Source organism: Haliaeetus leucocephalus, unplaced genomic scaffold, assembly GCF_000737465.1.
Source record: "Haliaeetus leucocephalus isolate CR32 unplaced genomic scaffold, Haliaeetus_leucocephalus-4.0 Scaffold848, whole genome shotgun sequence".
Classification (NCBI taxonomy): Eukaryota; Metazoa; Chordata; class Aves; order Accipitriformes; family Accipitridae; genus Haliaeetus; species Haliaeetus leucocephalus.
In genome coordinates, this window is record NW_010973284.1 from 14,265,169 (window position 1) to 14,290,979 (window position 25,811).

General features: G+C 41.0%; 1 protein-coding gene across 1 annotated transcript in view; it reads right to left on the bottom strand.

The window, feature by feature from the left end:
• The window catches only part of ZNHIT6 (zinc finger, HIT-type containing 6), a 37,833-nt gene extending 13,396 nt beyond the window's left edge, over nucleotides 1-24,437 (bottom strand). Inside the window, exons 1-7 of the mRNA XM_010582580.1 lie at nucleotides 24,376-24,437; nucleotides 24,182-24,288; nucleotides 24,011-24,096; nucleotides 22,572-22,675; nucleotides 13,172-13,240; nucleotides 12,288-12,368; nucleotides 11,691-11,771 (exon numbers count right to left, since the gene is read on the bottom strand). Of these exons, the coding sequence (XP_010580882.1) occupies nucleotides 11,691-11,771; nucleotides 12,288-12,368; nucleotides 13,172-13,240; nucleotides 22,572-22,675; nucleotides 24,011-24,096; nucleotides 24,182-24,288; nucleotides 24,376-24,392 (545 nt within the window). The 5' untranslated portion in view covers nucleotides 24,393-24,437. The remainder of the gene's footprint in view (nucleotides 1-11,690; nucleotides 11,772-12,287; nucleotides 12,369-13,171; nucleotides 13,241-22,571; nucleotides 22,676-24,010; nucleotides 24,097-24,181; nucleotides 24,289-24,375) is intronic.
• Between the last annotated feature and the right edge of the window lie 1,374 nt (nucleotides 24,438-25,811).

Consider the following 25,811-nt stretch of genomic DNA (forward strand, 5'->3'; position numbering starts at 1 on the left):
CTTGGGTTAATCTAGTGAACCTCCACTTCAGGAACAGGAAGGATTGATATTTCTGTAATTTCGGATCCCTAGATAGCAAATAATAACTTCCAAATTTAGCTCATATGGAGATAGCCTGAATACCTCTAACACTCTGTACTAAATGGTGGAAACATAGCCACAAATTTATACTTATTTGCATGGGAATCACAGTGCCATAAACCTTCCATTAAGGGGTTACTAATGCTTTACAATGAAAAGGACAAGCTATGAAACAAAGAAAACAAATTATTTTCTTGGCAAACAAGCAGGAAGGTCAATTCCCTCCTTGGCAAGGTTCAAACAGTCAGCCCTAGCTCATTTCCGTCAAGAAAGAGAAAAAACAGGGATTCCCCTTTGGCAGCATCAGGAGGAAATAACAGGTTTTCTCCTTGCTGACTGGAACATGAAGAGGTTTTCCTCTTGTATTGGGTTTGTGCAGCAAGGTTTTGGTAAGTGGAGGGGGGCTACAGGGGTGGCTTCTGTAAGAAGCTGCTGGAAGCTTCCCCTGTGTCTGACAGAGCCAATACCAGCCGGCTCTGAGACCGACCCACCGCTGGCCAAGGCCGAGCCCATCAGCGATAGTGGTGAGAACATGTAAGAGAAACAGCCCTGCAGACCCCAAGGTCAGCAAAGAAGGAGGAGGAAGGGGATGCTCCAGGCGCCGGAGCAGAGATTCCCCTGCAGCCCGTGGGGAAGACCACGGTGAGGCAGGCTGTCCCCCTGCAGCCCAGGGAGCTCCACGGTGGAGCAGATATCCACCTGCAGCCCATGGAGGACCCCACGCCGGAGCAGGTGGGTTCCCAAAGGAGGCTGTGACCCCGTGGGAAGCCCGCGCTGGAGCAGGCTCCTGGCAGGACCTGCGGATCTGTGGAGAGAGGAGCCCACGCTGGAGCAGGTTTTCTGGCAGGACTTGTGACCCTGTGGGGGACCCACGCTGGAGCAGTGTGTGCCTGAAGGACTGCATGGCATGGAAGGGACACATGCTGGAGCAGTTTGTGAAGAACTGCAGCCCATGGGAAGGACCCACGTTGGAGAAGTTCATGGAGAACTGTCTCCTGTGGGAGGGACCCCACGCTGGGGCAGGGGAAGAGTGTGAGGAGTCCTGCCGCTGAGGAGGAAGGAGCAGCAGAGACAATGTGTGATGAACTGACCGTAAACCCCACTCCCCATCGCCCTGCGCCGCTGGGCAGGGGTGGGGGGTAGGTAGAGAATTCAGGAGTGAAGCTGTGCCCAGGAAGAAGAGAGGGGTGGGGGGAAGGTGTTTTAAGATTTGGTTTTATTTCTCATTATCCTACTCTGGTTTGATTGGCAACAAATTGAGGTAATTTTCTATAAGTCGAGTCTGTTTTGCCTGTGACGGTAATTGGTGAGCGATCTCTCCCTGCCCTTATCTCGACCCACAAGCTTTTTGTTATATTTTCTCTCCCCTGTCCAGCTGAGGAGGGGGAGTGGCAGAGAGGCTTTGGTGGGCACCTGGCGTCCAGCCAGGGTCAACCCACCACACCTCTACTCCACCTTTGTGAAAACCCTGATGCCTACGCTGCCATGTTTCACTGCTGCAGCTTCCAAGTTTAGCCTACCACTTCAACTGCCCACAAAGGAGTTTGTATCTTTGCTCCTAGAAGCCTCTTACTCCAGCCTCCCCTTGCTGCCTGGTGCCCAAAATTGAGAAACTCAGCTAACTTTAAGTCAGCATTTCACTGTGTCTTTTTCTTCCAAGAAACGAGCAGCAAATCCTCTTTTTCTTTAAGAAAAATATTTTAACAGCAACCCTGACAGATACAGTTGAATTAAACCCCTCGATACATCTCACAACACTTACGCTAGACTGGAATAGGAAAAATGGTTTGAACGTTAGTTTTGCTCTACAGCCCATTTTTACCAGCTCCTTCCCCCAGCCAAGGAACAACAGATTATTCAACAGGGTTTTTCCAACTGCAATCTTTTCTTGGACTTCATAGCCTGTCTTCTTGCCTTCAAGTCTGTCTTGTATGTGCATGCTATGCAGTACACGGACTTCCATGAAGGCGTTTTCCATACTATGCCTATGTTACATAGTACATACATACAGGCAAGTTCCTCTTTACTCCCTAGTAGAGATGGTGGGCTGGAACAAACTGCAAGAATTGTTCTTTAAACAGCCTTTCCTAGATGCACATTTCCTCAAAGAAAGGAGAGAAAATCTGCCTGTGCATATGCTGCATATGCTGCTCCCATGCTTCAAACCCAGTTATGATGCAGAAAAGAGGCTACAGTTTTCTTTGTGTTTTAGAATTTGGGGTCTGTCTACCTGCTTTGCAAGCACGAAGGGTCCGAAGGTCTTCAGGTCTGCCTGTGGTGCTTACAGACCACCACTAGACGACTAGACAGGACAAACCACCAGCTGAAGCCAACACTAAAACTTTTATCGTTACCTCATCCTCCACCTCTTTACTTACTCACATATTCCTCTGTAAGTGGTCTGGATCTAACTTGCTGCAATATAGACAGCAAAATTTTGGAGCAGAGGCTATAATTTCAAATATATCTTTGTGCAACAGATGTCTCAGCGACTCTCTAGCTGGGACACTCCAGAAACCCTAATGCAATACCATTAATTATAAAACAGTTAATCCAAAAGAATTCAGCATGGGTTACAAAACGCTGGATTGTTACTTTAAAAAACAGGCGCCTACTGGTTCATAAAGCAATCTCCTTCAAGAAAAAAAATGAATGATTGCTCAAGATAGTAAGATGAATAAATTCTGGATTTTTTTGGAATCATCCCCAAAATCTTCTCAAAGGTCAAGTAATTGTAGTCAGACATCATAAACATTCAGCTATGCATGCTACAGATTCAGACCATACACGCTTCTTATACTCAGCAATGACTAGTTTTCTGCTTTCCATCTATGTTGTGTAATACAGGATTTCAATGAAAAACGTAAGTAGACAGAAAGGAAAAGTGACTATTTTTTACAGTGAAAGCTGTGTATCCTGGCATCTGTTGCTCTGCATTGCTTTTGTCAGCAGAGAGACTGATGTTCAGATAAAGAAGGAGCATGTGAAAAATGACACTGAAATGGCTGCAGTAACAGAACTAGAAAGCCTGAAATGACCTACAAGAAAACGTAACAAAGTATTCAGTAGGAAAAAACTGAAGTTTTAATAAAAAAAACCCTACAAAACAAAACCCAACACTCTGGGAAAAAACAGCAACAAGTATTAATACACAGGAGCGCTGTGTTTAAGAAACAGACTACAGACCAAATTCTATTTCCCCTTGAACAGTACAAAGTCGCCAGAGCCTGACTACAGTTGTGCAGTGAAGAATGACTATTGTAAGCTAGCTCCCTGCTTTTGTAAAGCTGGCAGAGCTGCTTTTGTGCCAGCTGCTGCAAGCTAGAGAGGAGTAATGAATTCTACTGTCAATCTTCTGCTGGCACAGGTTAAAGCCAGCTTGGGGTCTGTTCCAACTCATGCCAAGGCCAGCAGTTCAGCCAGGGATTTGTATCCTTAATTCCCGTCTCATGTATACCACATACTACACAAATGGGAAAAGGAATTTCTTCCCAAGTAAGACTAGAGAATCCTAAATAAACCACCCCACACTTTTCAACATTTGCAGAAAATGCAGAGGAGGAAATAATGCTTGACATGTGCCAATTCTAGCGCATTTGTTTTGCTAGATGAAGTAGTATTTTTGAAATGAGGTTGTAATATGATGATAAAAAGAACTGATCCATGCACCACACTAATACCAGTGACTTTTTAAAGCAACTGAGTTATGTATGAAAAGCAGAAAGCAAAGACTACAAGCTCTGTTGGTTTTACATGGAGTTATTCACAAATGATAATGCAGAAGGAAGTGCCCTAGGAAGATGGTATGAAAAATTAAGGAAAACACTATCAATACTTGAGGCTATCTGGAACATATTTAAATACAACAGTTTTTGATAATCTTAAAATCACTGACAAAACAGATACCTAATAGACATTTTTAATGACAGGAAAATAAATAATCCAATATAAATACTACATTTAAAAAGATTTAGTTCCATTACATTTATATTACTCTCTGAATTCCAAGATGATTTTCTAAAAGTCTGTTGGCATATTGGCACACACTAAAGCAAAAAACTTACTTCTTCCTAAGCCTACTGCGACTACTGCGACCTACTAACGTGATCTAACCCTTAGTTATTTAAAAACAATAGAGTACCAAAGAAAATTCTCTTTGAGCACAGAACTCAGTCATCCAAGGAAATAACTCTCATTTCTGCCAGCTGATCTTGAGACAGGGAAGTGCTCCAAAATTACTAACATCATCCAGCCTTCTGGGAAGCAACTGCATTGGATCAGTTAAAGCAAAGTAAGTGTTCACCACCATAAAGCAATGGCGTTTAGTAAAGAACCTCTGATACTTGTTTAGCAGATTTTCCTCCCTGTGATCCACAAGAATTAAGTGGCAAACATGCCAGTATTCTCATGTGCACCAGCCAATGTCACCACAGAAAGTAAGAAGCCCCTTGATGTTAGAACTGGTACAAAAATGCTTTTGGTATTTTTGGCTGAGTAATTGAAGCATGAGCTGCACCAGTACTACCGATATAAAAAACAATGCTACAACTGATTCTATACGCATCCCTGTATGGCATGACAGTTTTATAACAGGAAAGCTACAGGATACAGTCTGGTACTGCTCTGTACTCCAGTTCCTTGAAGGATATGGTCCACTGAAAGCAGTGGGCTTTGCAAACCTAAGGCCTACCAGACTACATTTTCCAAGCACCTAAATATTCTGTCAGTGCTACTGATATTTTCGAATCCCCAAAAGTCTTCTACAACAACTTATTCTTAAATAGATTCTTAAGTAGATTAAAATATCTACTGTAAGACAAGTCTGTTGCAGTTATTTCTCTTCTAGAAATAGGATCATCTTATATGATAAGGATGAATAAATAACTTTTTCATTAAATACCTGTAGTTATGAAAAAAACAGTAACTTTGACCATTAACCTACTTAGAGCAAATACTAAGGGTCTGTTGGATTTAGGAATTCTTTTTTGGGGGGGTTGCTTTGGGTGTTGTTTTTTTTACACAAAGCCTAATAAGGCAATTCTCAGGAAAATAAGAAGGTGTATGTCCCAAACCAGATTGTATAATTCGGCAGCTGCATCTTTCCTTTCCTTAGTGGAAAAAGCAATACTGTTACCATATGAAGTCACTTTGAAGGCATCCCAAAAAAAGGACTGAAGACAGTCAGGACACTAATTTATCCTGAAGAAAGAAAAGACTACTTTATGAAAGAATGTAGACTGTAAAAATCATCCAAGAGGCCAGCAGTTAAACCTTTCTTGGAATAGTTACAGCTGAGGAGAGAATGGACACCAACCACCAACTAAATATTGCGTAACAGGTGATAGAGGCAAGCACCACCAAACGGAAAACTATTATAACCTATTCAAATGCAGATTTTTTCCAAACCAAGGTTTTAAAGGAAGAAGAGAGTTGTGTAACACTCGTTTTTCAAAACCTCCTTTATAAGTTTCCTTATAAAGTAAGTCCAGTTAATGAGAAGACCATCAATTGGTGTAGCAGTTACAGTGTTCTAGAGCATCAGGTGACAGGCAAGGAGGAGAGGACATGAAGACAGATTATGCTTTAGGTTACTCCAAGTAATTGTGGAGTGCTACCAATTCATACTGAAAGCAATTCTTAAAAGCTGGTTTTAGAGAAGACAGAAATAAGAGCTTATCACAAAGTTCTCTAAGAACTGTCACCACTGATGATAAAAGGCACGTAGCAAGAAGAAAGCAAGCACCACGTTATTTGGCAGCTATCCATGATATCTGCACACCTGTGGATTTATCCAGTTGCTTTCTGAAGTTCTGCAGAACTCCTGTGAGGAAGCAGAAATCTGTATTACATGGCCAATTTATACTTCTGGAGAAAGAAAAAAGAAAAACCAAAAAATTTAAAGCATTCTGCAAAGGACCTTCAAACTAAAAGGGCCATTTGCTGTGAAACACAGAAAACAGCCAAAACTAAACCACAAACTCCTGTTTCATAAACAATTGCAGGAAATACTGAAATCCTTCTGTAACATACTTAAAACTAGAAGACTAACATTTTAAAACCCATAATAATCCTGCTTAGATGTTCTCTGAAACACCATTGCACTTCCTCAATAACACGTAATTGTAACTATGAAAAGTACTTTTTTCAAAAGGTTTTACTAAGCCTAAAACCAACATCCGATTCAACAACATATATTTACAGCCTTTCTAGTATCTAGTGCTTGTGGAGAAGGAATTTTTCTGGTGGGCACAGGGGATGTTTTGGATAACACAACATTCATGTAGACTTGCATGTATTAGTAGACTACACCAATCCTACTCCTCCAGCCTGCCCAGAGTGATGGAAGAGGATTTTGCCATACAGGAACACACATCCTAAAATCACACAGAATGAGGTGGCGCAGGATGAGAAATTACTCTGAGCTGACAGTAGCACTCAAGGCTACACAAACCAGCAGTTAACAGCTCCCCACTGTTAAAGAAATGCGGATAAATAAATGTGAGAGAGCTCTGTCTGTGCTCAGCTTTTGTTCCATAATGAACACCACTAAGCAGCAAGCCAGTCTCATTTCAATTGCAAGTACTTCCACTGCAATTCCAGGTATTGATTTATAGAATGAGAGCCATAAACCTCAAATTATTTTAACTGGGGGGAGGAGGGGAGCCAAAAGGAGAAGAAATCAAAATAAATTCTCTCTTACTTAACTGTAATGCAACTACAGTAAAAATTTAAATCCCCTCATAGAGCCTTTGTCACAACAACTACGCTGTGCTGAGAGCGCCTGCTGGCAGAGACACAGCTTATGTTGACAGAAGATGCTTTTCTGCTGACATAGCAGCCCCATCATTTCAAACAAACTTTGTTCATTCCTTTCAGAAGAGGAATTTTCTTTCAATATGCTGCTTCCTTGACCTGCCTGCACTGCCACAGCTGGGCCTGCTCCACCAACTTATATGAACAGATTCACATAATTTCCAAGTGATGAACTGCATTTCTCAAGTCAAAACACTTTTCTATTTTAACATTCTACAGTTCTTTTTAAACTTCACATTCACTAAGTGGGATAAATACCAATTACTGTGACTTTGTTATCAACCAACATAGCTGATTCTGGGAATACTGATGAGGCTCAAACTTCAGGATATTTAATTAATTTAGTTTAACTTCAAGAAAAAGAATTCTCTCAACAAATCTGTAAGATTTCAGGAGAGGAAAATGGTTAAGTAACAAAAGAAACGGATGAGCACAAAAGATAGTCCACTTTGATATTAAATTGGTTCTTTCCCAAGCCACCTATGCAACTTACATACTCTACTTCAAAAGATTAAAAGGTGAACTTTACCTGGTATTACAAAAGCAATTTTTCCTTCTTTTCTAAAAAAGGAAGTACGAAAAACCAAGCACTAAAATATCAGGAAAAACCCACCTGTGTATAAATGACTTTATTTTTAAAATACAAATGACTATTCAAGATCATTGCTTGAATACTGCCTTTCCTATCACATACTGCAAGATGATGTACAGCAGTAACATACCGAATGCATTTTCAGTTTTTGCTGCATTAACTTGAGTTAATTACTTGAGAAGGGGACAGAGGTTGTTCATGCTCTGGGAACCTGTCCTAAATACCACTATTAAAAGATGAGCAGAAGAGTCTGCTAAAAATATTTTAAAAAATGGGAAATCGTTTGATTTCCTGGAGCTGAGCTCTAGAAGGGCTTCTTTACTTGGGTGTAACAGTATATACAACCTGTATAGCTAAAGTGCCTGTGCTGAATAGCCCTTCATGAAGCACTGGGAAATAGAGTAGAAAGAGAACTGAGAAAACTTCATCTGCCCAGGTGCTTCTGCAATGAACTTTCCAAGTTAGCTCACAATACCAGTAGTTCTAAATTTCCCCCCTAAACACCCAAAATTTGGCTATTCTTGAACTAAATGGAAATCAGTCCAGACATCTGTCTTTCAGAAATCTGTGTAAATGTCTGTTTAATCCCTACTGCTAGAATCAGAGAGCACCAGTAGGTCTTAATTACCTGGACCAGCCTCACCTGGGACTTCCACCCACACTCCCTGCCCAGTGGTCCAGGAATAGAATAGACTATTTCAGTTGGAAGGGACCTACAGTGTTCATCTAGTCCAACTACTTGACCAATTCAGGGCTGACCAAGTTAAAGCATGTTATTAAGGGCATTATCCAAATGCCTCTTTAACACTGACAGGCTTGGGGCATCGACCACCTCTCTAGGAAGCATGTTCCTGTGGCTGACCACCCTCTTGGTAAAGAAATGCTTCCTAATGTCCAGTCTAAACTTCTCCTGGCATGGCTTTGAACCATTCCCCACACGTCCTATCACTGGATACCAGGGAGAAGACATCAGCAGCTCCCTCTCCACTTCCCCTCCTCAGGAAGCTGTAGAGAGCAATGAGGTTGCCCCTCAGCCTCATTTTCTCCAAACTAGACAAGCCCAAAGTCCTTAGCTGCTCCTCATAGGACATTCCTTCCAGCCCTTTGACCAGCTTTGTTGCCCTCCTCTGGATGCATTCAAGGACCTTCACATCCTTCTTAAATTGTGGGGCCCAGAATTGCACACAGTATTCAAGGTGAGGCCACACCAATGCAGAATGCAGCGGGATAATCCCCTCTTTTGACCGGCTGGTCATGCTGTGTTTACACTGCTGACTCCTATTGAGCCTGCTGTCGACCAGCATCCCCAGATCCCTTTCTGCAGGGCTGCTCACCAGCCATTCCTCTCCCCGTTTATACTTGTGCCCAACATTACGCCATCCTAAGTGCAGAATCCTGCATTTTGACTTGTTAATTTCATCCCATTCATCATAGCCCAATGCTCCAATCTATCTAGATCCCCCCGCAAGGCCTCTTGTCCCTCAAAAGAGTCGACAGCACCTCCCAGTTTGGCATCATCAGCAAATTTGCTAATGGTGCATCCAACTCCTGCCTCCAGATCGTTGATAAATGTATTGAACAGAACTGGCCCTAGAACCGAGCCCTGAGGAACACTGCTGGCGACCGGTTGCCAGCCAGATGTAGCCCCATTCACTAGAACTCTTAGAGCTCTGCCCTTCAGCCAGTTTTTCATCCAGCACACACGCATCCCACAGTTGGACAACTTGTCTAGAAGGATGGTGTGAGGGACAGTATCAAAAGCTGTACTAAAACCCACAAAAAACTACATCCACCACCTTCCCTTCATCCACTAGGTGCATGACCTTATCATAGAAGGATATCAAATCAGTTAAACAGGACTTTCCTTTTATGAACCCATCTTGACTGTGCCTGATGACTGCATTATTCTTTAAATGCCTTTCAACAGTACTCAGTATAATCTTCTCCATAATTTTTTGAGGAGCTGAGATTAGACTAACAGGTCTGCAGTTCCCTGGGTCTTCCCTCACGCCCTTCTTGCAAATTGGATTAACAGTGGCTAGCTTCCAGTGTCCTGGTTTTGGCTGGGATAGTTAATTTTCTTCCTAGTAGCTGGTATAGTGCTCCATTTCAGATTTAGTATGAGACTAATGCTGATAACACACAGATGTTTCAGTTGTTGCTAAGCAGTGTTTACACTAAGTCAAGGCCTCTTCTGCTTTTCACCCCGCCCCACCAGCGAGTAGGCTGCGGGGCACAAGAACCTGAGAGGAAACACAGCCGGGACAGCTGACCCAAACTGGCCAAAGGCATATTTCATACCATATGACATCATCCTCAGTATATAAACTAGGAGGAAAGCTGGCCAGGGGCTGCTGCTCAGGAACTGGGTGGGCATCAGTTGATGGGTGATGAGCAACTGCATTGTGCATCACTTGTTTTGCATATTCTAATTCTTTCATCTTTTTTTTTCCCTTCCTTTTCTGTCCTATTAAACTGTCTTTATCTCAGCCCTTGAATTCTACTTTTTTTTCCCCAATTCTCTCCCCCATCCCACTGAGGGGGGATGGAGGGGGAGGGCAGTGAGCAAGTGGCTGCATGGTGGTTAAACCACAACATCCAGCCAGCAGGGGCCTCCCCAGACTCCCAAGACCTTTGGTAGATGATCGAGAGGGGTCCTGCCATAACATCCGCTAGTTCCTTCCGTACTCCGGGAGGAATCCCATCAGGCCCCACGGACTTGTGAACATTCAGCTGATACAGCTGGTCCCTTACAGTTTCAGTGTCCACAAATGGAACGTCACTGTTCCCACACTCACAGTACTCCGACTCAGAGGACGGGGCAGCCCAAGGTCTATCAATATTATTAAAGACCGAGGCAATAAACGCGTTGAATGCCTCTGCTTTTTCTTCATCCCTGTTAGTCAGATGTCAATCTTCAACAAGTATCAGCCCAATGTTTTCTTTAGACCTCCTCTTGCGATTAACATACTTTAAAAAGCCCTTCTTATCTGAAACAACACTGGCCAGTTTCAACTCTAATGGAGCTTTGGCCTTTCGTGTCTTCTCCCTCCATATACAAACCATGGCTCTGCGATCTTCAATTTCACTTAAAACCAGGTTTCTAGCTGACAACTCTGATGGCAAATGTTACAACCATATTTCAAACTATGATTTCAAAGAGAAAAAAAATCAATCAAAACCACAAAAAGTTTGTACTTAGAAATTCAAGTCCATTACACATTTTTGAATAGTACTGGGAAAAATACAGCACAAACAGGAAGCTCAGTTACAACTAAAAATCTTTTAATATACCTTTTTTCCCTCCTTAGAAATAATATACCATGCTTTAGGGAAGCATATTATTTACATTTGTTACATTTGAAGAAAAGAATGTACTTTAAGAACCCTAACTAGGAATCACTGGTCAACCACAATAAGCTATGATATTAAGCTGATACATATCCTTTTCAGTAACAATGACAACAGGGTGGAGTGTTCAAAAATGGTATTTATACCAAGAAAAATTATTTCTTTAAAGTTTAATTTTGAAGTTCAAGATTATTGTCTGTTCTAGAAACAAAGAAAACAATTCTGCACAAGTCTGAATTCTGGAGACTTATAAGCCCACACCCAAAAATATGGTACCATGAAGAGTGATGAGCTAGTAACTTTGAGAAAAATGTGTTAATTCAAATGCAATGACTGGATGCTGATAAGCACATAATTTTTGCTGCAGTGATTTAAGAAGACAGCTCTCCTCAACTATCACTTCAGCTCTCTTGGGGAGGTTAACATATCCACAGAGGAACTTGCAGAAGGGAATGGATGTCTACGTTTCTGCTGGTCAACACAGTAATTTAACATTTTAACACAAACCTATCTTTGCTGCAGACATTGTTACATTGCATGGACTGCTGCTGATGCAGCTCAGGTACAGGCACACTCACTATTCCACCAACGTAGCTGTGAGTGCCCTAGCTTCTTCAATCATCCAAGTATAAGTCAGCTGAATTTACTACCCACTAACTATACAGAAATGTCAGTGTTGACACATTAAAAGACAAAGAAATAACATTTTTGCTGAATCATTTTTAAGATGGCTGGTAATTACTCACTGAAGAGATTGTGTAATCTTGATTCATAATATTAAAGACTAAGAAACGTATTATTTCTTTTTTGGTATTTTTAATTACTAAGCACACAAACTGAAGAACCGCCTTACCTGATAGAGTTTTGTTTCCTGTTTTCTATTTTCATTAAAATTTGTACATCTGACTGAGGAGACGCTGTATAGATTTTTAACCTGAAAAAGAGAACATGCAACAGAGATGAAGAAACAATGATGTACAACTTTTCTTCCTATCATCTGTAAGAGATGGGTACCTTTTGTATGTCAACAGCCAACAGTATATATTTCTTCATAAAGACAATAATTTGCCACGTACTAAGTATTTCCTATAAATGAGGGCTGGAATTACTAGTATGTTTTTCTAATTATTCTAAAGAAAAGGTTCACTGTCACCCCCACTGAGGCTAATTACGGTTACATTTTTTAGAATTACAGTTGCTTCATTTGATCTTTATGCCACAAGTCAATTTCTTAATATTTTCCTGGTTTAAATTTGGTGGCTATACTCCAGGGTTAGCTGGTCGGTGAACGTTAGGATGGTTTTCATCACAGGAATTAAAGATGTACTGCTGACTGGGAACTCAGTTCTCCATGCTGAAAGTGCAGCTAGTTTAAGCCATTTATTCAGAACCGTTCCCTTTTTAATTAGTGCATTAGATGAACTAGGCAGAAAAGTTATTCAATACACACCTTTGACAAACTACAGGATCTGATTCCACTGGATCAATGTACGGCTTAAGGATATCAGCGAGTGTTTTATCATCAGGCACCCTTTCAGCAAAGATAAAAATCAAATATGTAAAACATGGTTCATCATGTACACAAAAAATCTATTATCTGAGTCATTTGGAGGAAGCTGTGTATTTGCATGCTACAGTGGCACAACTGAGTAGTTTATGGGAGGATCATAAATGTGTATCAATACAGCATAAATAATTGACAGCTTTATCTCAATTTCAACACTGGGACTTCACTGGCATATACAGGGAGTAAACAGATGCGTATCTCTAGTTTCTAACCCTGCAGCAGTAACATGCTGTTCCTACAGCCCTAGAAGTAGAAAAGGGCATACTTCTCATCCCCCTTCAGGCTAGGAAAAAAGGAGAAAGATTTGTCAACAAAAGCTTATTTTTTGGCCTTTGCAAAATGTGTTTGTGGGCTTTCCTACAAAGCAAACAATGCAACCATTTCATCCTATGTAAAGGTCAGCTCCAGTGTGCAGGCGAGGAGGGATGGCAAATCCTCCTGAACGTCTGGTCCATGAGAACAGGGTATGTTAGGTGTACGGGATATTGCTATCATGCATATACCAGCTCCTCTGTTTACACAGAGAAAAGGACTAACAATCAAACATTTTGCCTGATTTGAAAAGCCTGCTAGCTTCCAAAGAGGAAAGGACTACACAGCTTTAAGGTTTTTTTTTCAATTTAAATGCCCTTTTAATTAAGACCAAAAATAATATTCGAGTTTACCTTGTATAATAGAAATAGATAAGAACTGATCAAAATATTTTGCAGTTCAATTTCAGCAGAGTAATTTAAACTTTATAAAAATCTGTTTTTCAAGCTCTGTACCCTTTTAAAGTGTATTCAGCACGACAGTGAGGAAATATGAGCTTCAAATGCCAGTAGAACTTATTCTCCCTGAAAAGAAAAAGAAACGCATATTCTTAATGTTGGCTGTTAACTACTACTTGTTTTTTCTATGATAAAGCTCAGTAGCCTGCGGCATGGGTACAGAAGAAATATAGTCAAAATTTTGAATGGCATTTTCAAAGAGTAAAAGGTGCATGCAGCGAAGCCAAGATGCACTTTCAAAGATGCAATGCTCCCAGATCCTGCTGAATTTCAAGTCCTCATGGGACAAAAATATCTTCCTTACAAATACAGGTAACTTAACACCAATTAACTGATCAACAGCATTTCACATTTTAAAAGGGAGTATCTTCCAGCTGACTTTCTGTATGTATAGCTGACCTTTAATTTCAGAAAAGGAAACTGCTTTTTGGCATATCACCCAGGACAGATCGCCAAACCTGTGCAACAGTAATAGCCAGAGGTCCCAGCTGAGGCCAGGTTCTACACAAAATAGGGGACTCAACTTTTCACAGCAGTGATGGCCTCAATAGAAAACACATCATGGGTAGGGAGGGAAGCTGCATTTTGGCATAACGTGGGTAACAGAATAAATCTTTTACAGAAAGATCAGGAAGCTTTTGGTAGAGACCAAGATCAATGTCATGTTCCTTTCTCCAGTTTGTTAGTTTTAAGAACTGTCTTCCCTTTCCAGCTAGCATAATTAAACCCTGAGAATACATGTTACTGAAGCATGGTTCCAGTACAATGTCATCTTAAGAAAGGCAGTATTACCTAGAGGATGCTTCGCTAGATTAGGAAATCTCTTTTTGCCTTTTTACTCAGCATTATATAGCAATTAACATCATACAATTTAATTCACTGACTGTTCTCACCCCAAATTAAATCCCCTTGAGGCACACATTGGACTTCTCCATCCTCCCACATTACCTACCAAATGCACCCAGGTCCTTGAGCAAAAGCAATCCCATGAATGGGTTTGCCTTTGCCTGAGGCAGGAATAACCCAGACTGTTTTCCCCAGCGTATTTTTTATGTGCACTACAGGGACTTTATCCCCTTCTACAGTACGTAAAAGTTTTGATTGGGCAGGGCCAGCTCAATTGGTAGATCCTCTGGTGTTGACTAACCACGTGGCTTTTGCTAAACATGTATCCCAATGTTTGAAGGCCTCACCACCCATTGCTCTCAATGTAGTCTTTAGCAGTCCATTGTAATGCTGCTGAAGTCAATATTGACTTAAGACAAAGTATTTTTCCTCTCATTGCTCCAAATTCTCCGATTCAGTATGGTGAGCATAACAATATTTTTCTATAAGAATCTCCTAAGAAAAAGCACAGCTAAAAGGTAGGGGCATGGCCCTTTGGTCTGGTTCAGAATTTTACGCTCATGACTAAGAGCAAACATTTGAAAGAGGAAGGAGGGAACTACTAGCATTTAGAAATCAGAGGCCAGACATCTATGTGAAGCATAGGAATGTCTAACGGTACTCCCCCTCCTTTTTTTTAAATTTGTGTTTTAAAACACTGCTTAAGACCTATGAATCATTATATCCAGGATAATTACCCTCAGTTATGCAAAGATTTCGGTACTACAATTAAAAGTAAACACAGTGTTGTTCCAACATGTTTAATTTGTTTATCAGGCAGATGAAACATTATCCAGCAGGTTCTAGCTGGCTGCAGAGACAAGTGTACATGCATCCAGTAGCAAAACAGTAAACTTAGCTGCTAAGTTCAATTAACTATGGTACCATTTTTAAATGCAAGCACTTTATAAAAAGTGCTCTTATCAAATAAACAATCATTCCCTTACCTCCTTATTCCTAGGAGAAAACTAAACTTTACAGCTGAACTATACTTCCTGTAGTATAAGTAAAATCAGAAGCGTTAGTGTTTATCAAAAAAAGAGCAAGCAAGAACCCTAGCTCCAAGGACCTAATAATCAGAATAAAAAGAACCAATGAAGTCCAAGTTCCCCAAAACAACATGTGACTCAGCAGAGTTGGGCAGCACGCCTTGTGATTCTTCCCCTCTATCTGCTCATGTTAAAGCTGAGAATGAGAGAGCCTTCCTTAAATGAGAAGGTAAAGTTAGAGCACATCAGGTCTGAAAGAGGTAAGAAGATTGTATGACCAGAGCTGGAGGATAAAACAAAAAACATTATTAATTACATAGCATATATAACCAGAAGCTGACATAGTACCTTGCCTCATCAATTTTATGCTATTTTGCATATTGGTATGATACCATCTTAAACTACCAAGCTGAAAAAGGTTTTGAAATAACTCAAAATCAGTGAGTGGAATTTTGGAAGTTTTTTGCAAGATAAGTGAAACAAAGTTTTGCAATTCTTCATTCTGACAGCTGAAGGAAGCATCAATGCTACCATAAACATAGAGCAAACTGGAATATTGATAGGGTTATGGAACCAGTGCAACTGACTTGTGATTAACAAGCTTGTGATTCCTCAGACATATGTTAATATCTGGTATTTAACATGGCATGGTATTAATTCAAAGCACTTTCCCAAGCAGACTAGTAAAAGTTCCTAATCTTTAGACATAGAAATAGGGTCACCATCATTAGCTGCAGGAAACACTAATGATGGGCACATTTATTAAAATACTTACAAGATAAGGACTGTTCAGATGAGGTTTTTGTTATAAGTTATCAACTAAAATGAGGCTTTCTGGCATTTTTTCATTTAACTCATCATCTTCCACAATTTTTTCAAACAGGCCATGTTTATCTACTCTAAGTGACCAACACTTATTGTGATATGGACTTTGTTTCTGTCAGATTTTTAAATCAAGACAGCCAAAGCAAGAGGAGTACTACATATCTTCCTCTCCCAAGTGGAAACAGACAAACTGTGACACAGCTCACAGAAACATGTATGTGGCCTAGAGCGCTGTCTTTAACACAGGCACTTGAAAAAGAAATGTTCCAGAAGTACTTCTAGCTATCTGCTACTTGTTGTTAGGAATACTCTTTATGTGTCTGCAGACATGGTCTCACACAGCACATTCTGATTTCACATGCAAGAACAGTTCCCTGTGGGCTCACTGAGGCAGACTCAGCTCATCACTGCAGCTGTAAAATCAGCTGAAGAGGGTTCTTTTCAGACTTTCACCCTCCCTCCTCCTTCCAGGTACAATCTAGTCTACGGAAGGGTGCACAGAAAGAGCTATGAATCAGGGATTCTGAACACTGAAGTTAAAAAGATCATTCCTTGTCAAAAAGTTTCACTTTGGAAAAACAGAAATGTTGATTTTTTTTTTTTCAGCATGCCAATACCGAAACTGCAGTTAAGTACTCTTGCCTGAAAGTAAATGGCAAGCAGAAAGAGGTAAAATAGATTAAGAACAGGGTAGAAGGAGGCAAGGAAAAAAGCAGCTTAGAATTGGAATATCCTCATACTCTTTGCTGTACCATGAAGTCTTGAAAAACAACCTGCTGGATGCCTGTTATTAACATGAAGCATCCCTCACCATCACTGATCTCTGGCCAGCTAGAGAACTTGATGTCAACTGTAGATGCTATCAAAGCTGTTTCACAACAAGTTCTGATTAAAATTAGGTATCTTGGCTCCAGATCTCACTGACTTCATTTTCCACTATGGCTCACTGGGGTAGTATTTCCTTCAAATACAACTGACATGTACTATGCTCATTTTCTAGAAGAAAATGCTTAATTGAGTCATCTGCAGTTGAGTAACAACTCACTGCATGAAGTGTTCCATGCCGCTCGGCTGCCATGGAACGCCACTCCACAGTTTTCTTGAATACCAAAGCACTGACTATAAAACTACCAAACGGCAGAGATCTGGATGAGGCACAAGCACTGTTGATGTCAGTAAAAGCAGCATCACAGCCCATCCCTGCATTGCTTGGCTTCACATCCTATTTTGGCTACTTCAGAAGCATGGAAACTGATCAGAGGGAAAAAGAGGAGCCAAGCACCTCTTCCCCTGCATGAGATGTAGCTGCAAATTATGTTCAGAACTGCACAGGCTGTTTTGCAATTACTGTTCTTCCAAAGCAAAGTAACTGTCTCCCTTTCATTTCTCCTAAAACTTCCAAAAAATTATTTTCTATTATCAACTGTAGTTTTCACAGAACTACATGTAAATGATTTTTAAATTTTTCGCAGCAACAACTGAAAGATTTTTATTTCTGATGTTACAAAGACAGCAACAGTATATACAAAGTGGCTGTTACCTCCAGCTAGCTCTCAGGACAACTGCAAAAATTCTCACCATCTTTTATGGTTAATGCAGTACCTAGGAAGACACTCCAAGTACTGTGGGGGTAGGCAGTACAGCTGCTTGGAATTAAAGGACATATCTACAAAGGATTCTGGCACTTGGACATACCAGTTAAATACCTTGACAGATTTTTAGAAGTGTCCAATGTTTGTGTTATTTCTTAAAACATTTATGAAATATCTCATAACGCTTAACTTTCTTACCTACATTTCCTCTGAAGTCAATTTTGCCTAGATTGCAGTAGAAGATTTTGTGTGTGTGTGTATGTATATGTATGTGTAAAATAAAATATATATAGACAAAAAATTCCAAATTCAACCCATCTTAAGATACCAACTGCAGTTCTGGCCCTGCAGAAGTACTTCACTGCCAGCCAGTCAAAGATAGCAATTCACTGATGATTTTGTTTCTATTTATCAACTAATATTCTTAATATGTTTTAAAAACAGTATACAGGACATCTTACATCAAAGCGCAGATACTGTAGAGACCTCTCTATGTTATTTTGAATTGATAAAAGAGATGAAAAGGACGTAAGTAAGTTTAATGAAGGACCAGTTATCCTTTAATTTGACAATACCCAGTACTCTCACCTAATGCACTGAAGTTTAATTTAAATACTGGGCATTCAGTATCTACACTTTTGGATAATAATGCCTTTCTCAACTTTCTTAAGCAATGAAGATTCAGCCCAAGTAAGTGATTAGATTCTCTTGTGGATTAAAAAAAATAAAAATTTAAAATAAGAGAACACGCAGAGGTGTGATGATTTCATTCCCCCGTCCCCACCAAACTCTGTGTTCCTAGTGCCAAACTGACTTTGTTGCACTTCTAACAACAGCATACAAAAGTGGATGTCTCTGTTTCCTTGAAACTTCATCAAGCTAATTCCTGGATTTGATGTATAAACAGTAAAAACTGCAATATTTCTACTGAAAGTTCATAAGTTTCCTAGTTACAGTAAACAGTAAGACAATCAATGAAGAAACTGAAGTGCACCTCCTTTGTAACACATATGGTCTTCTATCAAGGGGCCTCCCAACAGCAGGAGATGTTACTAACCATGTGTGTTGCAATAATCAAACATGCCGGGCCTGAACTGAGATTCCTGTGTAAATCAAAGTGACACGGTCAAGGCCAAGTAACCCCAACTGTAATAATCTTTAAAGAATAAAACTACTGTCCTCTTTAACTTCTGCAAATAAACAAAATTACCATCAGATTCACTATAGAATGAAACATTTCAGTTGCTAAACAAAACAAAACAACAACAAAAAAGAGTAAATCTCAGGTACAGAACTCCGTCAGTACTCATCTTCACATGGGGTTGCTCTGAAAAGCTACTGATTTACTGAAATTCATTAACATCCTGCTCTCTGATCACTCCAGAGTAGCATTCCTCTGCCTGGGAACTTACTTTGGAGGGTCCTAGAAAGCAAGCAAAACTATGTACTAAGTAACAACTATATTCAAGTTTAACAGCTCCAACAGTGTAGCATTAGCCCAAAACCCAGCTCAGATAACTCCTTGGTAAATTCTCAAGATCAGCAACACTTCAAACAATTTTAATTATCCCTACCTAGCTAGGGATTAGAGTTGACATTTTAGGGCTTTCAGGTGTACATCAAAGTAGCTTCTCTAACACTGATGATCTCTTAACTGATGCTAATCCCAAATCTCCACACTGTATTTTGTTCTCAGAATTAAATCAGACAAGAGAGAGAATGAAAAAGATTCCTCCTTCTCCCACATATATCATCTGATCAAATGCTGCCAAGCTGCAGGCGTGCCTGCCGCCAGGGAGGAGACTTGTAGCCAGCCCTCTGGCCCCTCTTGGTGGGGAGGAGAGGCAAGAAGGATTTTGTCTGGGAGGTGCTGTGAACAGAGCGGGGAGGAGGCTGGGTGGAGATGCCTATGACAGTGTAAGCAGCAGGGAGGTTCGGAGCAGGGCAGCACAGGCTGCAGACCTGAGGGAGCTGCACTGCCCCATTTCAGCGTCTCACCGCTGTCATCATCTCCCGCCAGGGAACCAGGAGCCATGGAGTTGCAAGCTCCCTCCCCTCTTCCCGTTTGACCTGCTGGCTAGAGCTCTCCAGTTGCTGCCCCAGCCCTCGTCCCAACCTGGTCACATTCTCTGCCCCTTCCCAAAGGCTCTCTACCCAGCGGGCCACCCCAACTCCATGGCAGCATGTGTCCAGAAGGGGAACTACCACTTCTACTGGAAAATAAGGGTACCATAGAAAAGGTAGGGTGAAGCAGCACATGAAAAATATTTTGCGAATAAGGTGTCCTAAACCATCTCTAAGTCAGGTGTCCCATGAGTTCACAAACTGGACTCAGACTCTACTGTCCAATAACCCTCCATTATCTAGATATTCAATATTACAAGTTAAGTCTAATCCATGTGTTGCCCAGCATTGGCACGTATGCTTTCACAACACCAAATTCAGCAAACAGACTAATGGAAAGCAGGAAATGAAGAGTCTGGTTAACACATCCAAACAACCACTTATCTGTCCTCCAAAGTTGGCAGGGGCACGGGATGACACAAGAATACATCTTGTACTTCCTAGTTTTGGATTACTCTCATTCCTACCTTGTACAGCCTAACAGCTTGGCTTGCATGGGGACTGTGAAGAGGACATCAGAGAAGACTGTTCTCAGCTTTCCATGCACATGTTGAGCAGCTTCCAACCTCCACCCTCTGGAGCAACCCCTCTACAAATCTCGACTGACAAACAGCATGAGAAGGGGTTTGGATCTACAGAAAAGTAGACATAACAGACCCTGACCACTGTCAGGTGTTAAGCTCATGTAATGCAATTATTTGCACAGCCTTACCCCATCTGAATGTAATATTCAACAAAATGTTATGGGGGTCATGAAGTCACAGGGGATAGGTGTCAAATGGCTGATACTCACTGGTTCGATCAAACCTTAAGGTTTGGTTCCTCAGGAGCCCATTTAAAGAGAGCAAGCAAAACATGCCAATTAAAAAAAAACCAAACCAACCAAAACTAAAGGTTAATTTTTAATCTGCATCACTGAATTCAAACAGCCCATTACTGCATGAATAGCAGTAGCAGCAAAAGAGAGGAAACATGTCCTTTGTGTACTACTTGCTGAGCACATTCCATACCCTTGGACAGCATTTACAGGAAAGAGATGGTTACTTCCTATCCTCTTAAGAACAGACAATGTTATCATGTTCTTTCTTATGGGATGTGAAAGTCTCAGAAAGGCTAGCATTCCAAAACAGCAACAACAACAACAAAATAATACCCCAGGACTTTATGATTGACAAAAAAACAGTAAGGCATTCTCCCAGACAGCCTGTGAAATATTTCCATGTCTATTTGCCAATAAGTCACCTTCCTTGCCCCATCCTCTTAGTTTTTAAATCTGCTTCTGGTTAAACAACATAAAGCACATGATATGCGTGAAAGCATAATCTGCTCAAAGCTTAATTTGTTTCCAATGCAAGCTACACTTCAGTATGTACCCAAAAACGCTTTACAGAGAAAAAGAACTAAAAAACATGGTACATGAAGGCAAATTTCTGTGAGCACAGCATTGTACCATGCCCAGGATCTTCCCAATAGTGTCAAACCTCCCTGTATCTGTGCCTTTTCTGTTCTTCTATCTTTCTCTTAGCTACTGATCCCAGCACCCCTGGGCCTTCTGCCCTTGCTCTGGCTCTTAAAGACTACTCCTTACCCTGTACTCCTTCAGGGTGTTTATGTTGTTTTATCCACAACGTTAATGAAATTCCCCAGGAAAGATAAACGCAGCTCTAAGAGGGAGATACTTCAACAGCATGAGCCTAGCACAAGGTATCTGTAAAAGGTAGAGCATGCGGCCAAGAAAAAGCAAGTCAGTGCAGAAGCAGACAGCCTCTGCTCAAATGACTAACATGTGCAAGGTTTGGGGCTACCACCTGGTCTGTTCTGAGCAGACAGCCTCAGTGATGTATAAATTTGGGGCTGAGGGAGGAGAAAATGCCCCAGATGTTCTTTCTATCCATTGGTCCACCCTGGGTTTTCTCTAGCAGAACCGGTAAAATATGTAACTTTAAAAGGTTACGCTTCTACATCTATTTTATGCCCTATGTTCTGCTAAACCAAACCCCTCAGCTTTTGCCCCAGAACAGAAGAAATGACAGAGGCAAGTCTGTGGAGGGGTTGCTTTTTCAGGTCGGTCTTTGCTTTGCCAGAGAGAGACACCTGGTGGCCAGTCAGCGCCCAGCCATCGGCACCGTGCAGAACAGAGGGAAAAACCGGTCCTGGGAGCAGAACTTGCCACCAAGACCGAGATCATGAAGAAAACAAGTGAAGGAGCCAGCAGGGGTAGCTGGTACAGCTGATTACTGTGGGGAGCCCGGAAGGCATTTGTATTCGCTCCCAGTAGATCACCAAGATGAACTCCAGACCTGTTTCCTGCCATAATGAAATACTGTGTAATATTTTTTTTTTATATTTTTTTATTTTTACTGTGAAAATCCTTTGAAATACAAACTCCAGATATCAGAGAAAACCCACAGAGTGGATGAAGGGAAGAACATTTAAAGTCTTCTTAGCCTTTTTCCTGAATTCATATCTGTCTGTCTGCACTTGTCTCTCTACACTGTGCCATATCAAGCATCCACATCCTCCAGCACAGCAACTCCTAACATGGCATGCAACGGAAAGAACTATGCTGGAAGCACCTCTTCAGACTTAAAATCAGCCTTTTCAGAGAGAGATATTTTTGCAATCATTCTACATCAATCCATTGTCATAAACCTTTAAAGAAGTGTTTTCTTTTCTAGCAACAAAAGTCAATGTTAATTAAAAGATGGAAGAGCACAACAGTGCTGATTCTTCCTCCTGTTACTCAATGGTGGTTGGTATTTTTCAAAATAAAGCATGAATTTCATAAGCTGTTCAACTGAGCTCAAAGAGCCTAAAAAATGAAAACCTGCACCACAAAACATTAAATCTAGATAGCTTTTGTAAAAAACCCATGCATCTAACAGATTTTAAAAGCAAGTATATTGGTATGAATTCAGATTCTCATCATTATGCATTCAGTGAAAACAAAACATTGCTGACTGTAACCAACTGAAGACTCACATGCAATTGAAGGTGGTTGAATTTTCTCTTCTTTTTGTAAATCCAACAGGCAGCGTTCTCAGGTCAATATTACACTTTCGAGCTTTGTTTCTCAAGCAACATAACTAGGAAAAAATAAAACCAATTTAAAAAAAATAATCTGAATAATATATTAAAAACCTGAAAGTTAAACAGTAAAAGAGTAATGTTGACAGGAATTATAGGAAAATTGTAGAAAAGGCCATATTTAATGAAGTACTTTCTTCAGCTTTTTACAAAAAAACCATCACGAATGATAACGTTAATAAAGTAAGCCTAGAAACTACCTGAAACATTTTCAGGTGAAGTTTCTCCAAGGTTAAAAAACAACATGCCAACAACCTCTTTATAGTTACACATTGTGAAAGCCACTGCCAGCCTTTGTGGGTGTAACACTACCCACGGAGCTATTTTTTGGGCTACAACCTCGCTAGCAGAAGGGATGCACACGCACCATGTCAGCCACTCTGACAAATTCCGATTTGAAGGTAGCACTAAGGGTATCATCCCATAAACATGCCTAGTATCACTCCCTAAAAGCTACTACCTGTGTAGCATCTCACCATCTTCAGTGCACGTTTTCAAGGCATCACAGTGGCAAGTACACACAGACACAGAGTATGACTTCAGCCTGAGAGAAAGCTGGAGTATTCTGAATTTACTTTGTCATCAACATGAGTTCTTGCCAACTAAGTTTAGTGCTGTATTTAAAGATATCTTCACAAGACTGGAAAACAACATGGCCTTGATGCCCTTCAGTAATCAATGAGTTGAAATATTTTGGAGCGGATTTTGTTCTTCTGGCTTTAGGTGGTTTTTAATTTTTCCCTTCTTGATCTTGGTCTTTGCAGTTTATCGTCATAGGACATTCAGGAAATGCCATACATTTCTGTGATCTCATTAATGCTTTACTGGAATTAGAGGAGTTTCACGAAAATCTCCTCTCACCCTTAGAAGGCTGCCTTTTACTTCACTGTTGCTTAAATTTATTCTTTGCAGAACTCCAGTTGCCTTAATTTGGTATATGGGGAAGCACATAATAATTCTTAGGCAATTAATAAATCCACTGTTTACCTGGGAATTTTGTAGTTAAAAATACAAAAAGGTTGTGGAGGTGGAAGGAAACATTCAGGCTTTCTTAACACACATCTATCATCAAACAGCAAGAGTGGTCATGCATCAGTTTTAAGAATGTACGCTGTGAGCAATCTATTCTTCTAAGCAATTGGACGCAGACATCAATACTACTATTACAGAAACCTAGAAAGACTTCTTTTGATTTCTGGCTCTGAAATTCAGGGTCATTCACACTTTCATAAGAGAGGTATCAGCTCTGAAATCTGGATTGGGACTGCCTCAGTGGGAATTCAAAGGTAGTCAACCCTATCTCCAACTGGCCAAGCTGCGAATTTAAAACTTACAAGTTTTTTTGTTGTTGGACTATGCATAGTAGGAAGTCGAGCAGCAGCATCAGCTGTCCTTCCTACATCTTCCAGGAAACGATAATCTGAAGGTAAAAAAAGAACAAGGAAAAATGCAGTGCTAACCTAGTAAAAACAATGAATTTTAACAAGCACAAGGAATATTCTTACCGCTCAAAAGGTTCAAGTCAGTAAATTCATTTACAGAGATAAATGCTGTTTTATCCCTGACTCCATTACAGCTCAGTGCAAGCTTATGCTTCTTTACACACAATAGACTGAAACGACAAAAAGAAAAACATTAACATACCATTCAACATGAGTGAGGAAAATAACCAAACCAATTTAATTCAGATACTAGATACCTGCACGAATATTTCATGCATCGTGGACATCTGTACTTAGCTTCCTCTTTGCTGCATGTTTCGCATCTGAAAAAAAAGTAGCTCTTAATAAAGCAGTATCTTTGTGCCTGTCTGGCCTGGGAAGGTGCCCGCTCGACAACCGGGCGCTATGTCATCAATTGGCATTTTCAGGAAAAGTTATATGAACTTTGAAAGAAGAAGGAAAAAATACAAATACCCTAGATCAGATAAGGTAGCAGACAAAATAATGCAAACTCTGGGAAATGCCTCCAAACATGTACAGGGGTCTTACCTATATTAAAACACAGTGCAGATGCTCTAAAGAAAGAGAAAAACCCCGTACTAAGCGCAGAGTTGGAAGCATAGCAAGGCTGTATCAGTTTATGCTTTGTGGCCTGGTTGTATCAGTGCTTTCCCCGCTTACATCACCTGTAATGTGCATTATACTATGTTGGCTGATAATGCTCCCAGTTTTAGGCAGATAGAAAATAAATGTCGAGAATTCACAATAAAACCTGAAAACTGCACCCCATTTTTTCAACAAAACAGAATAACCATGACAATATCATCAGCAAAACTTCTGCTGGCTGTTAGCAGTGGAAACCCCAAAGTCAGGGAACCTCTCAGGCACAACGTGTAAGCTTTAGGAACATAGCTAACAAATATTATCTCATTAAAAAAAATTTCCTCTACAAATACAATCTTCTGCTTTGTAACTGGCTATTACAACAGATGTTTCCGCTATTCTTAGGAAAAAGTTCTTGATACATTAACCGAAGCAACCATCAATTTTCATTTACTTTGACTCCAACAAATGGGGAAGGGAAATAACCCTCCCCCACATCAGTACAGTTTTCAAGAATGGCACATACCCACCACTTCCACCTACTAAAGCAAAAACGTAAACCTCAAAGTATTTTTCTTCCTCTCCCCACCACACGCTTGCTGCTAGTGGATAGGGGAGATGTGAAGGACAAGCTCAGCAGTACCATCTCCTGACGAGAAGGTGGCTCTGTATACTGGCAGCACGAAGTATTGCAAAAACAGAAAAATAGCGTTTCGTACACTGCAAAACAGAAACAGGAATCACGCTGAACAAGGATTCCTTTTTTCCTTATCTCCACCGTGCCCAATGCACGCTGGCAGTTCACCTGCAACGCCAGAGAAAACTCCGCCACGCGTCACCCGCCTGCAGACCCCAATTAGCAGGCAAAAGCAGACCCCGCTGCCTAGGGCAAAGCCCACCCCGCGCCCAGAACAGCCCCCTCGCTCCTCAGAGAACGAAACCGCCCCGTGCCGCAGCGCTAACGCCCCTCGCGGAGAAGCCTACTCCCCTCCACACGCGCAGAGGAGACAGAAGGCGCGGGGGCTGCAGGGCAGCGATGCCGCGCACCTCGGCCGCCTGCCCTCCCCAGGGCACCGGCGCCCCCCCGGGG